General features: G+C 43.5%; 1 protein-coding gene across 8 annotated transcripts in view; it reads left to right on the forward strand.

Annotated features, from left to right (window-relative positions):
* Positions 1–11,227, forward strand: part of MARCHF8 (membrane associated ring-CH-type finger 8) — a 102,515-nt gene extending 91,288 nt beyond the window's left edge. For 7 of the 8 annotated variants that reach the window (XM_063338370.1, XM_063338369.1, XM_063338372.1 and 4 more), the window contains 2 exons: positions 3,655–3,802; positions 6,252–11,227. In XM_063338370.1, coding sequence (XP_063194440.1) covers positions 3,655–3,802; positions 6,252–6,556 — 453 coding nt within the window. In that variant the 3' untranslated portion in view covers positions 6,557–11,227. The remainder of the gene's footprint in view (positions 1–3,654; positions 3,803–6,251) is intronic. The other variant, XM_063338377.1, reaches the window with a different exon arrangement.
* Positions 11,228–14,479: the final 3,252 nt, after the last annotated feature.

The following is a 14,479-nucleotide window of genomic DNA, read 5'->3' on the forward strand; positions in this document are numbered from 1 at the left end:
CTCTGAGAGTTTGCTGTGTAGCCCAGCAGCTCTCTGCTTGTCGATGGATGTACATACACACACAGGTATACCTATGTGTGTGCAGCAACCTGATTTTTTTCTTTACAATTACATTTTTAGAGCTGATGCACAACAGTATTTGCTCTGCAGTTATCCACTTTTTTAAAAAAAAATACAGAGTTTTCTATTACTGTTACCTGCTTTAGTTTGCTGCCCTGAGATCCACGCGGCTTTTAAGTTCACTTGAAAATAAGAGGATTTCAGGTTAAACTTACTTTAAATCACACTTTCTGAGTGTAATTTGTAAATTAATGTGTAAATTAAAAGTTAGAGCTTTTTTTCTTTTTAAAGGAGCAAAACTCTTAGCGAAATTATTACAGTGTAAGTAGAAGAAGGTTCACCAATAAATATGTTTTCATTTTTTCCTTTTCTTAGACTGTGATTGACTAGGTTTTAGTATTTCAGGTTGCTAGAACCTGCATTTCTGTTTTATAGCAAGTACCTTTCATAAGTCTGGTGGCATAAAGTATAGGTGCTTAAACGCTACTTGTATTGTAAGGCCAGTTTTGCACTTGTATTCTTTTTGTTTTCCCACATCCTCCGGGCTTTCAATTTCAATTGATGCTTACCATCAGGATTTTAAGATGGAAGTCACTGATACTCTTAGCACAGACAAATCTTGCCACGTCTACCAAAGTGGAAAAGGTTAATAACAATAACCTCAGTCTGGAACTAGAATAAATGAGAAACATTAAATTCAATTATGATGAGCCTAAATCATGTAGAGTGGGATGTCCGTGCTGCAGCCATCCAAAATCTGTTACGAGAACTTGTCCAATTCCTAAAAGTGACTTCTAGCAGAAAATAGAGCAGATTTCAAACATTTCTTATTTTTTTATGGAGATGTACAATCTGCAAAGTATATAGCTTAGCATATCTGGTTGATAGGACGACTTCTGCTTATGACTGCGGTGAATTGTTGCCTTCTAGAGAACTGCAGATTTTCCCTTGGTAGCGCCTTGGTGCAGAGCGTCGTACCTCTGAGCTGCAATATTGACCATCATAGGCTCTGTTATCTGCACAGACTTATACTTTGCACAGCCCAGCCATAGGACATGAAAGGAGTTACTCTAGAGAATCCCAAGTGAAAGGAGTTGCTATAGTTGGCAATTGGCTGCTGTTTTTTCTGTGCTTTCTCTGCCTGGAGTGGGTGGGAAACATTTTCTGAATGTTTGTGCCCTGTGAGAAAACGCTGTTGGGCACCTTCAGAAATGAGTCGCTCAGCATCACTAGTTATATCTGAACAGGTCATCTGTGGGAAAGAGGCCAGATGCCAGGAGGTAGGGACAGAGCCATAAACAGAAGGAATTTACCTCTCAAATGTATCTAAAGAGTCTTGTAGAGGTTCAGCCGCAGCCAGAAGATGAGCTGCCTCTGTATCTTCAACCCAGGCTTTATAGCATCCTGTCAGTCAGGAGGAAACAGTCTGGAACTGGTGATTATGAACAGGATGGGACAAATAATAGGGCTTGTGCTCGGCTGTGGGGTGGAAATGGAATTAAACATCCTCAGCATTTTAAGGTTGTATCACAGCATAGTGCGTTGGTCTGTTCAAACACCAAGTTACCAAGGGAAGAGGATGAGAAAGAAAACGGGTCACAGTTTTAGTGAAGACGAGGGGAGACAGGAGAGGGATGCTTTGTTTTAAAATTTCCGTGGGAAAAAAGAAGGCATGAAATCTAAGTTTTCTGCTGAATTTTTTGTTTTAACAACACTTCAGAAACCCAGAAATGCTGACTGTTGTAATTGGGAAATGCCACGTGCTGTGTCATCGGAATAATGCAGCAGGGACCTATAGATTCTAGTTTCCTCTCTGGGCCTGTGCATAGTTTGGAGAATATCTTCTCTTTTGCTGTGCAGTCATGTCTCTTGACGAGATGTGATGGTCTGGGTTGGTTTGGTGGCTGTGGAGCCAGCAGTTCACATGAGAGACTGTCCAGTGGAGGAGCTCGAGCTGTGGAACAGAAAGGAGAAATATAAATTAATCAGAACACAAGTCCTCATGGCTGTGGAAGAGCATTCACAAATAGATTTCACATCCTTACATTTTGACAAAATAAATAAATTAATTTATACTTTCTATATCAAAAGTAAACACCTTTGTTTAGATGCAAAAGCAATTTTCTGCTTAAAACACAACGTCCAAAGGGAATATTTTGTCCAGTCTTTTTCTAAGAAGATTGAAAGAGTACAGCTTTCTAGTATGACATGAGTCTTAGCATGTCATTGCTGGAAGTCTTCAGTTCTTGTGCCATGACGAGATTTGGATGCCCACAGAACTGGAGGTGTGGCTTGGAATGGCCAAAGAGATTGTTCGTTGGCAGGACAGAGAGGATCACAAAGTCTCTGTTTGAGGGTTCAGCCATTCTGTATTTGTAGCACTGTAAACAATAATTCAACATAATCGGGGATCTCAATCGTACCAGTCAGGTCCTCCTCACTTTCTTCCACATTATTCCTCCATTTCAAAGGCCTCTTTTTCTACAAATTATTCTAGGAGACATCAAACACATCTCTCTAGAAGCACGTAGGTATGTATGAGAAGCTTATGTGCCCCAGCATATATTTTGTGAAAGTGTGAGAAAAGCCTATCTTAACTCTCTGTTCCAAGCAGATACAATGAGGGGGGTGTAACCTACATGCAAAAGCTTTCATCATATACATAGGGGAAATTGCCAAAAAAAATTATTAAAAAAACTTCTGGCTGTCTCAGGTAAAAAAAATAAAAGCTGTTTTTGAACAATTCCTTGCATATTAGAAGCATTTATAATAATTGTCTATTTTCTTTGTATCTTTCCTAAATGACAGCAACCTGGCTTTGTGGTTTCTATTTGAGCTGTATAAACATTATTGATAGACGCAGGTCTGGGGATTTAATTTGCTGCATCCTCACACTTGCAAAAGCTGTCATCCCAGTTCTACTGTATATTCTCTGGGCACATGTATTTAAGTGCACTTGAAAATAAAATACGCGTGTCGCTGTTGTAAGTAGTGTTAAATATACCTGAAGATTGAATGAAACCCCAAGGTTGGAGGTGAGAACAGAGCAGCCTTGAGCTGAGCGCTGAGCAGCCTTGACTCTGACAGAGCTCAGCGTGAGATGTCTTGCACGCACTGGTCAATTGGACCACGTACCAGTCTTACTGCGGTGTTTTATGGAATGCCTGCCTGAGCCACGGTACCCTTTGCCACTCGCGATGCTCGGCAGTGGCTGTGGGTACCCGCTGCTCGGTGGGGAACGCAGGAAGGAGCAGCCTTGCTTGTGCTGCGCAAGGCGTTGGGATGTCTCTGTGGCGGAGCTGTGCCTGCCTGGGTGAGCAGGGTGCGATGACATTGTGCCGAGGCTGCGGAGCGGAGCTGAGCACTGGAGGTCCCCTCCAGCGCCAGGACCGCTCCCATCACAGCAGGGTGAGCTGCCCGCTGACACGCACATGCTGTGCTCGGAGCAATAGTGCCGTCTGCCTTTTAAAATCCATGTTAGGAGGAAACTGATTGCCTGCCTGGTTTTTGGTCTTTTCAATGTTCTCTTTTTATACTCTCCAGTAACTGCAGTAAACACCTAATCTCTTGCTCTGCTTTTGGGTTTCTTGCCAGTGGGAGAAGCTGCAGATGACAGCCAGCGAGAGGAGGAAGATCGTGTGCTCTGTAACATTCCATATCATTGCCATCACCTGCGTCGTGTGGTCTCTCTATGTCCTGATAGACAGGACCGCTGAAGAGATTAAACAGGGACAGACTACTGGTATGTTACTTGCTTCTCTTCCCACTTATTCTCTTGGAATAATTATTTATCCTGAATGCAGAGAGGATGCGGAGCATGAGTCTGCAGGTAATGCTTATACTTAGACTAGTCAGCTTTAGCCTGAGGTTGGGCTGCTTTAAAAGCACAGTTCTAAAATGATTTAGTTAAATCAGTGTAAATTCATCTGTGGGTGCTTTTAAAGTCTATTTCAAGTCAATTTACTTTGCACTTGTGAAATGCACAGATATGAGAGCTAATCCACTGTAGCCAGAAACAAAATTGCACTGCCTTAGCTAATTTAGTTTTGAATTGGAACACTTACTGAGCAGATAAGGATGTAAGCATTTGTTTGCTGCTATGGCTACCTTTTAACTGAGCAAAACCAGAACAGCTCTTAAAAAGAGAAGTAGTAAGAGGAACCTAAATCCAAATCTTAGAGATAAATCAGGGTAAGCAGGGTTTTCTTTCTATCTGGTCATCTGTGAGGTGGGTTAGCATAAGGTTCCAGTGAGGGCCATGTTAGGCTGGAGAAATGTTGATGAGTGGTTGTGCCTGAAGCAGAAGAAATTCAGGTCGATTCTTAGGACTCCAGTTGATGCAACTGAGGTGAGATTCACGTAGCAGCTGCCACCCCACTGCAGGGAAGTCTTCCCTTCTTGAATAGTAGGTTTTCTTTAGTATGCCAGTTGTAAACTTAACAAATTGAGATCCGTTTACCTGTGTGTGCTGGGCTGCAAACTTGGCAGCTGTCACCGAACTGTTTCTTGGGCAGCTGAGCTGTCCCTGAGGGTGGGGGTAGAAGGGCCGGGCTGTCTGCGCCTTTGGTGAGGAGCCATTAGAAGGCAAGCAGTCCTGGCTCACAGAGTATTGGGCACCAGCTAGACATGCAGATGGAAGATGTTTTGCTGGTGATTGAAGAGCGTCATCTGGGGAGGTAGCTGCGCATCAATAAACCTGCAAATCCACAGGGCTGTTACAGTCTCTTCAGAGCAGCATCGCGCTTCAAACTGAACGTTTCTCATTTGGGTTGTAGTTTGAGTGTTTGTGACTTCAGTCAGGAAGCTGCTTTGAAGGAAATCTTTCCATTTCTGTTCCATCCAACCCCATCTCTTCCGTTCAGTGTAAGGTTACTGTATGATAATGAAAAGCGTATGCTTTCAAAGATTTATTCTCTACAGGTTATTTTAGCCGAGAAATATATCAGATCAATGTGAATGGGAGGTTTAGTGTGAATATTTAATACTTGTTACAATGCTGCCTTTGGTCCCTTCACTTGGATATTGAATCTGGGGAGTGCTGTAATGAGCTGGGGGTGTGTGGGGAGCGTGTGTGGGTATACATTCATGTCTCCACAGGGGCAACTATACGCTGTCACTGCCTACAGGTGGCATCAGATAGCTCACCTGTGAATCAGAGGTTCAGGTATTAATCACGAGTGGGATTTCATCAGTAGTCACATTGCATTGCCCTCTGTATTTTGGGACTGAAATATTTTCGTTCCTCCCACGCTGCCATGTATTTCCAAAAGAACACTGTCCTGTATCTTGGTAAACACTTTGAACACTTGGGAGGCTGTGATTTTATTCTCTGAGAAACCTGATAGTGGGTGATTCAGCATTGTTTCATAGCTATCTTGTGATGCTGCTTACCTTTAAAGAGGAGAGAAACTGGGTGGGTACAGGACCTATGGAAGCAGAAGATGTGTAAAGTGAATAGTCTCTCATTTAAAAGTAGTTGATAGAGATGTAACAAGATCCAATATCTAAAAGTTCAAGCTAGAGAAGTTCAGGAAAAGTAATGGTGGTAATTTTTAATAGGGAGGGTAAACTTGCCAGAATGCTTCAGCATCTCCAACAGTTGCAGTTTTGTGTCAGAAGAGATGCTCTAGTTCAACTATAAGTTACTGGGTCTGATGCAGATAAAATTGTCTGGTCTGCATAAAGAACACGTCAAGCTAGATGGTAACAGTCGTTCCCTTTTGAGTTTAAAGACTATGACACCATGTACTGTGTGATCACAGAGTGGAACAGACTTCTTGGGTCACTGACTTTCAGTCTCCTCCTATGAAGTGGAAACCATGCCACAGAATCCCTTTCATAATCTGATCCAATTTTCATTTAAAAACAAGTGTAAAAGGACCTAAACTTATTACTGGCTATTGCCTTGACTCTGTGGTTGTGGCTGAGCCCTTGTGCAGCACAGAGGATCCATTGTTTTGTTTTCCCTTGTGGGTGAGAATAGATGTGATATGTGAAGTAGAAGTCCGCATGTGTTTGACTTGAAGGGGGCTGGGGCCGGCGGGGGGCGGGGAAGGCAAACCAGGAAAAATGGCAGAATAGTTTGCATGGACCAAACTCTGTGACAGTTTCCTTAAAGCATGTTTTTGAGAGATCTAGCCAATACTGACACAGTTCTTTTTCTTTTTCCTTTTTAATTTTCTTTCTTCCAGGGATTCTAGAGTGGCCATTTTGGACTAAGCTGGTAGTTGTGGCTATTGGGTTCACTGGAGGACTTCTGTTCATGTATGTACAATGCAAAGTGTACGTACAGCTGTGGAAGAGACTTAAAGCTTATAACCGAGTAATATATGTACAAAACTGTCCGGAAACTAGCAAAAAGAATATTTTTGAAAAACCTGCACTAATGGAGCCAAACTTCGAAAGCAAAGAAATGCTTGGGGTTCACCATTCAGAGACAAACTCTTCACATTACACAGAGCCAGAAGACTGTGCTGCAGAAATCCTTCACGTCTGATTGCTTGGTGGGAGGGGGGTTTCTGTATGTCCTTGAAGATTTAAAATATCTTTGTTTACGGCAAACTGCTCTACCTTTTTAAAATCGGCTAACAGCTGAGGGCTGGCGGATGAATTTTTTTACATTTGTTTTTTGTTTTTTTTTGTTTTTTGTTGGATTTTTTTTAAATCACTTTGGCATATCTGTCAACGTCATCATGGTTGCATACCTCTCAACGTGTTGTCTCTCGTACTGGCTGATCAAAGAGCCACAGGATACTGGGTAGAACGAGCCTTGGGTTTTGGTACCGAGCAAGCCGCTAGTGAACTGTCATCAGCTTCATGGAGTCTGTTACTTTAGGAGATGACTCTAAATGATTCTGGAATATGTGTAGAGTGGGGTTTTGTTGTTTGTTTGTCTGTTCTTTAAGCGTGATGAAGGAGGTTGTCCCAGACACTGAGGGAAATGAGAGCGCTAGAATCTAATCTACCGCTAACACTGCCACTAACATTTTGTCTTAGGCAGCAGGTGTAAAATCTCGCTTTACATATTGTGATGAGACTTACAAAGCATATAGCACTTTTAAAAATCTTTATTTTGTAATATGTATGTCAAATGAGAATGAAACTTGAAAGAATGTGTCATTTTCGAAACATTTCTTCATTCGTTACCCCATATATTCTTCTGGAACGTAAACCTCTTGCCTTATAAGAAGAAAAAAAATTAAAAAAAAATCCAACCTGTGGTTTCCAACACATGCCCACATGATCTTACTAAACATAACACTAAAAAAACTCTGCCTCTTTGGGTTTCCTTTGAGAAACAATTTTTTTTCAAAGGACATTGCACTTGTGACTTGTGTGTGGGGAGTGGTGGACGTGTACAGTGTTTGTTTTCAGTGCGTAATGGTTTCGATGCTCTGTTTTGGGGATTGGGTTTGCTTCTTTTTTTTTTTTTTTTTTTTTTTGACAGGTCAGACCATCAACACACCTGCGCATATATACCTGATGTAACTTTCATTACAAACCATTGGCAAAGGGTTTGTTGCTATATTGGTAAAAATGTGAGCTGTTATGGAAAAAAAGATACGTAGTCAATACAGCTGAAATTGGTTTTCCTTCTTTAGTGCTGTGTCATGTGTGAATTAACCAAGAATTTGATGTTGTCAGAGGAGACGCTGACCTCATGGTCTAGGAAGTAAATATTGCAGTAAGTGGATGAGTTTTAAAATACCTGCCTGGTTTTAGTCCCGATGTGATGCATTACGTGGTAGAGAATTGTTCTGTCTGTGCTTTTGGGGTTGGGACTGGCTTTTTATTCAGTCAGCCTCAATGAAAAGAGAGGGACAGCTTTAAAATCTGTTTGCAGGGCTTCAGACAGAGCTGCCCAAAGCCTGGGGTGTCTGCAGTTAATTCGTTTGACCAGTCTGCATCACTGAACCCCTGTCCGGCTTCAGGCCCTCGTTTAACCAAAGTCTGAGTGCGACTGGAGTGGAAACGAAGCCCCACAAAAAGTCAGCACATGAGGCCTCTGCATCTGAAAGCTGACTTTCTCTGCTTGATGAGCCCCATCTAACTCGCTGTAAAGTCAGTGATAATCTTCTGGTTGGTCTCTGTGCACAGTAGGAGTTGCCTGGACTTTTGAGTTAGGTAAAAGCGTCTATTTACTTGTGGAGATACTGAACTAAATCCCCAGCTCTGGTTCAGGTTTTATGTGGTCTTTTTCCAGTACAACTTTCATTGAGGAAGGTTTTTTTTTTTTTTGTAATAAAAGTAGTTGCTTTAAGGCTTCCCAAAGAATAACAATAAGAGATCTGTGATTTTTTTTTTTATTATTAAAATGTAATATTAATTTATCTTTAAATTAATCTTTTAAAAGAAGGCAGAGAAGGGCCTATGGTAAGGCAACGCACACCAGTGGTTTCTAAGAGCTGGTAGAGGAAAAGCGTGCGCGTGCACACATGCCTCTGCGTGATCTCATGCTTGAAACTCACTGGCTGTGACCTTCATGAACAACACAGTACCTTGTTCTTGAGATGTTTGAAAATACCCAGACCTCTAGGCAGTCCTAGCAAAGCTGCGCTGGCATGGGTTTGTGTCCCATGCTAGGTGTCAGGACGTCCCGTGCTTAGGTGATACAGGCAGACAAACCCTGCATACCCTGCTAGTATCGGGGCAGCAGACTTCATGACCATCCGCATGTAGAGTTTGTTGCCTATACCTGCCATAATTTAAAGTGCAATTACTGGGGCCCTTTCCTGAACTCTGCTGTGGGTGATCCTCTTCTGAGAACCCAGATAATACACTGTCTTGTTTTCTATTTTGTTCTGTGAAAAGATGTACTAGATAAACTCAGGTGGGTTAAATATCAGGTCTTGCACACTGTCATCGTGTTCTTCTGAAATGCCCAAGTGCACAAGACTTGCGTGGCTGCGAGATGCTCATGTTACAGCTGCAAGATGCACAGAATCAGCTGCTGACTGATGCTGTGCACATTCTCATCCGATCGGTGGCCAGTAGGTGAAATTAAAATGGACAAGTTGTGCTATGAAGCCTGCTTGTTCTCCTGCTCACATCTGAGAGGCACTGCTATCTGACCAATGTTCTGACAAGTGCCGATACAACATTGTGTAACGTGCTGGTACTGTCTCAATCACTGTCATAAATGATTCTTGGTGAAACATTGTGAAATCTCATTTGGTGTTTTGGAAGCTCCATGTGGCACAGGCCAGGTAGTGTTCAGTGTATTATTCAGGATACTGACGTTTTTTGCTGTGCCCTGTGTATCTTAACTTGGGAAGAAAAATCATCTCCAGCGAAATCATCTGGGAAAAAATATTTGCAGATGAAACTGTTTTAGCCAGTGTTGCTGCTAACCGTTCCCTCTCCCAGCAGGTCTTTTCTGAATGAAAGTTAAGGCCTAATATTTAAACTCTTTACACTGCTTAGGAGTGCTCGTACCAGGAGGGCTGCAGAAGAGATCCATCTGTCAGGGGTTTTTGTTTATACTGGTCACGCTTCTCATGCTGATTCTTGCTTGGTGTTAACAGTGGACTTCTGGAGCTGCAGTTCTCTGCATCTGCATGGTGCCATCAAAGGACACGAGAAGGCTGAATGGTGCTTTTCCCTTCTTTCTCCTCAAGGAGATTCTCTTGACTTGTTTTCAGCTGCCAGCTGTGAGGTGCTGATGCAGGCTCAGGTGAGCTCCATCCTTCCTGTCAGTAAGGGGAGTCACCACCCCCTGTCAGGTCAGGCTTTCCAACACTTCCTTCTGGCAGCTTTTGAAATGACTGAAATCAAAGTCAGAAATTATTTTTTTTTTTGTCCTTGTTCCTTGGCCAAAGTTATTTTGGGTTACCTGGGACTTTTTTGAGACGAGAATTTAAGTAGGAAGGAATACAGGCTTAAATACCATCTACCACCATGACCCCTTCCCCAGATTGCCAGAGCCTTTGCTGATATGCCCCATGCTATAGACATCTGACCAGACTCCCATTCTATTGACTTAAATCCTGTCCAAAAAAGCACCGGCTGTGCCAAGGAAATTTCCCTGCCATGTCATATTTGGTCTGTCTGCCAGGTTATGAACATATTAGAAATACAGGCGTGTGCTGCAGAAGGTTGATCCCCTTTAAGAGATCATGAGATGTTAAATTCCTATGAATTCTCAGGACTTTCTTCAACTGTAACCCCTGTATTTTGGGAGCAGGGGTGGTGTTTAAAATGTTGCCCTGTTTTCTGAAGAGATGGCCAGACCTGGGAACAGCTTCTTCTGGTTGAATGTCATTGAGATGGGCTTTGCTTCAGACGGAGGGATTCAACGAAGGTTGCGCTGAGTCTGCAAGGGGTTAGAGAAGTGCTGGGCCTGGGAGGTCCTGGGAAGCAATAGTAACTCCCTGCCCAAGCCCACTTCTGCCTCTCCCCTGTGCCGATCAGGGCATCAAGCCCACTTGTGGCGGTGCTGTAAGGAAGGGGGGTGCAACTTGTGGTGCCTGGATATGGCCACGCGTGGGAGCCGGTTGCTTCCGCCCTGTGCTTGGCTGGGTAAGTGTCTATGACAAAGTGGGACCTGGGTCCAAATGTCTGCTAAAGCTGAGGTATGTTAACGTACAGATTTCTGGTGTAGTCTGCGGTGGAGATTGTGGCCAGCAATGAGAAGGAAGATGGTGATTCTGGGTTGGATTCATCTCAAACATGGGTGAAACAGGGCAAACACAAAAGCAAGGATATTGCTGGCTGGATTTTTGCAGCGTTACATTAGTTATGCAAAGAAAACTTCTAAGCGGAACCTTTTATTTTGTGATTTTTAGTTTTGAGATATTGCAGTGTCTGTATATTCCAATGAAGTACTGAAAGCACTTGTCTTTGTATAGAAGATAACTGTTTAAAAAATTGCAGCTGATCTTGTATTTAGGTAAAACATTTGTAGGTAGGTAATTGTATAACGTTAAACAACTTTACACTGGCATGTGTTGTATAGTTTATACAAGACACTTCACACTTCTACAGAATTTTTTAGTTAGTGAATTTCTAGTAACTTAAATGTATAGTTTTGTATCCTTTCCTGTATGTTCATTTTTCTCAGTATTACCACTTGGAAGAATTATTTTTAGTTTCATAAACTGTAATTGGTTATTTGTGTGTGATACACAGGGTTATTGACTGCAGCAATAAAGTGTTTCTATAAAAAAAAACCAACAACAGAACAAACCAAAACCATTATAGTATCCATTTTGTTTGAAAAAGCATTGGAGGCCCATGTGAGAGAAAAAGTGAGCTCTCCAGTAGTAAGATGATCAAAGTGAGTTACTTTCACTGGACTAAACATGGAACTTGATGGGTCTTCAGCGTAGCAGACCAACGCAGAGTAGCGTCCCGTGACAATCTGATGTTGAAATGATTCATAATGATAAAGGGATTGTTAACCATCAGAATTGAGTGGGCAACTCCTTTGATGCAGTGAGAAGTTATGACTCTGCAGGTGCTTTGGGCTCAGACGCAGGAATCGTGGGGAGAATTTTCTGGCTTGTGCCATGCAGGAGGTGGGGAGAGAGGATTCCTCTGTGTGGGCCTTAAAATCTGGAGCTTCTGGAATCAACACTGAGCGTCGCTACGAACGCTTCACGTTCAGAGTCAGAGAGTCAGCGCTCTCACACGTGTGGGTTTCTGTGCAGGGCAGAAGATGCTCGTTACTATGATTCTCCTCTAAGAAGACAAATAATTTTGTGTGAGCATGGTGTGGTGGATGGCTGCATTTATCCTTCTTTGCTGATGGCATGAGCACGATGGCAGTGCTGCGTGTGTTTTCGTGCCAGGACCGAGCCTCAGAACAGGAATTCTTCTGTTTCTCCTGAATAGGTTTCCAGCACCAGTAGCTCAAGGACGACAGCTGTCTGTGCTGCGCGGAGAAGGCTTGTAACAAAAGCATAAATGCCAAAGACTATATAAGATCTGGAAAGTTGTGTCTGTAACAGACGCAAGGGGGCTCAAAGGAACTCTTTTAATTGATATTTCTTTTTAAGGAGTGATTAGTTTTAAATTTTCTTTTAGGTAAGGAAGGGGAAGAAATCGTAGTGCAACCCTAGAGAGGTGTCTCCCATGCAAAACAAAATGTTCTGTCCTATGTTCCTTAGTGAAGCAAGTCTCGTTGTAATAAATGATGCTACTTGCATAAAGTTTGCAAACCCACCAGCAAGACCTCTGAACAAAAATACCCTGCTGGAGAGATGGTCAGATAATTTCCAGGGCCTGCTGTTTGACTGACAGCCTCTGGGATGAAAAGCTGATGGATGGTTTAAAGATCAGAGCCTGTAGAGCCATCTGGCTGCTGGTTAAAAAGTGCTCCTCATCTTGGGTTCAGGGACCTTGACTTAATTACAAAATAACTTCTTCCCTCTTGTAAACCTCATTTTCCTCTGAAAGACTTTTACTGCCACCACGTGAAGTGTGTCCATCTCCCAGGTGGAGCAGAGCGGTGGCTCAGCGGCACATGGCACAGCTGTGACTCCAGGAACAGGATTTTTCAGCTGGTCCCCAGGAACTGGAGCTGTGTGGTGAGTAGTTACTGGTACCTGGCTGGCAGGACCAGCGTGACTTGCCTGCCAGAGCAGGACAGAGGGAGGCCGTGGGGAGGCAGGAGGGCAGCAGCAGGGTTGGTAAGATCCACCTGAGTGCCCTCGGGAGGCTACGGAGGTGTCAAATGGTGTAACTCCAGCTGCTGACTCTGAAAACCAAGCCCCAAGAGTCTCAAGAGCCAGGCTTGTGCCTGCCCTGCTGCTCAGCCCGTCCTGCCGGGACTGCACGTCCTCCTCCAGGCCCCCCCGCCCTTCCCACCGTGGACTGCTCTCCTGTCATCCACCCCCTCCATTTCACATTCCGCTGTCCCCAGCCTGTTCACCCATGTCACGGTGCGTCTGCCCCTTTCCATTCATTCTACTTGTGCAACCCAAATTTCCTTCCTCTTCCCCCCTTCCTCTTTCACCACTGCCATTATTTCTCAGTCTCTCGGCCTGCCTCTGGGCGAGGCTGGGCAGAGAGGGCTGTGCTAGGAGGAACCAAATTACCATCAGCATGTGAGTCACGGGAGTGACCATGGAAGTACCCAAAAGTGATGCGATGCAAATAAAGCTCAATGTCCACCTGCCATCCTACTTTTTCCTGTAAATCCTCTGGGTTCCAGTCTCTGATGTGTAGGATGCTCTCTGACATTTTGGGATTGCATTGTGTTACCACAATACAGACAGTCAGAAGAGGATGCTTTTTCACAGTCTTGGGAGGGATGGATGGATGGATGGATGGATGACACCAGAAAATCAGGCAAGAATATCTCATTACAGAACAAGAACTGAGCAGAGGAGAAAAATTCATTCATCTAAATGGAGAGGCAGGGAAATATAATTCAGAAGGGAGGCAGGGGAGGTTTTTTAAAAAAATGGAAAGTCGTTAGAGCCCTGGGTAAAGGAAATGGGGAGCAAATTCAGTGCGTTACGTGGCGTAGAATAATTGGAACTGTAATATTGCTCAGACGGGGTCAAGTGATGGCAAACTTTAAGAATACTCTTTTAAAGTGTATTCTAGGGAAAAGACAAGATTGGTGGCAAAGGAACTGAAAGCTGAAACAGAGAGGAGACCTTGCTTGAGAGTGTTAAGGAGCTGAATGAAGTTGTCTCAAAAGCTTTAACATCAGAGGAGGATTTGAAATAACTGAATAAAACAACCAGAGGGCTGCACAGAGCAGAGGGGGGGAGATCACCACTCAGGGTGAGCTCATTAAATACCCAAGCTTCAAGGAAACAGGCTTGCAATTCCTAACGTTTTAAGACTTCACTAAAATTAACCTCCTGGTCATTTTTACTGGGAGTCCCTTGCTGTGCTGGTTTGCTCTGATACTCTTTGTCTCAAAGGCCACCTGCAAACAAGGCCACGCAGGCGCAGGAGAATTCATCAGTGTTAGAACCATAGGGTCTGGTGGTGAGGACAGCAGGTTCCTTTGTCACAGGAAACAGTTATCCTTGTGGTTGGGAGAGAATAGGAAACGTCTCTGGCTGATGACTTGATCCCAACTGAGAAAGCGCAGCTGTCTTAGAGATGCAGTATTTCACATGTGCTTTACCCTTGGGCATCCCAAATTAACTCACGAAGTACCCTTGTTCCCTTCCTGTGGATAAACTGAGGTCTCTCTGGAGTCTGACTTGCCACTTGTCTTGCTCTCATGCTTAACTTCTTGCTCTTGAAAGTACTGCATTGAAAGAGGACTGATTCTGGTCATGGCATTAGCTAAATCAGTGTTTCTCATGCCAGTAAGACGGTGGTTCATTTTATCCCAGAGCTGTGCTTTCAGGACCATGCTACATTCACCTAAGCAATTGATGCACTCCAGAGAAATCAGATGGAAATTAAACCAAACCACTGAGCAGCTTTCTTGCAGCCCTGGACCAAATTAAGC

Source organism: Chroicocephalus ridibundus, chromosome 6 (genome assembly GCF_963924245.1).
Source record: "Chroicocephalus ridibundus chromosome 6, bChrRid1.1, whole genome shotgun sequence".
NCBI lineage: Eukaryota > Metazoa > Chordata > Aves > Charadriiformes > Laridae > Chroicocephalus > Chroicocephalus ridibundus.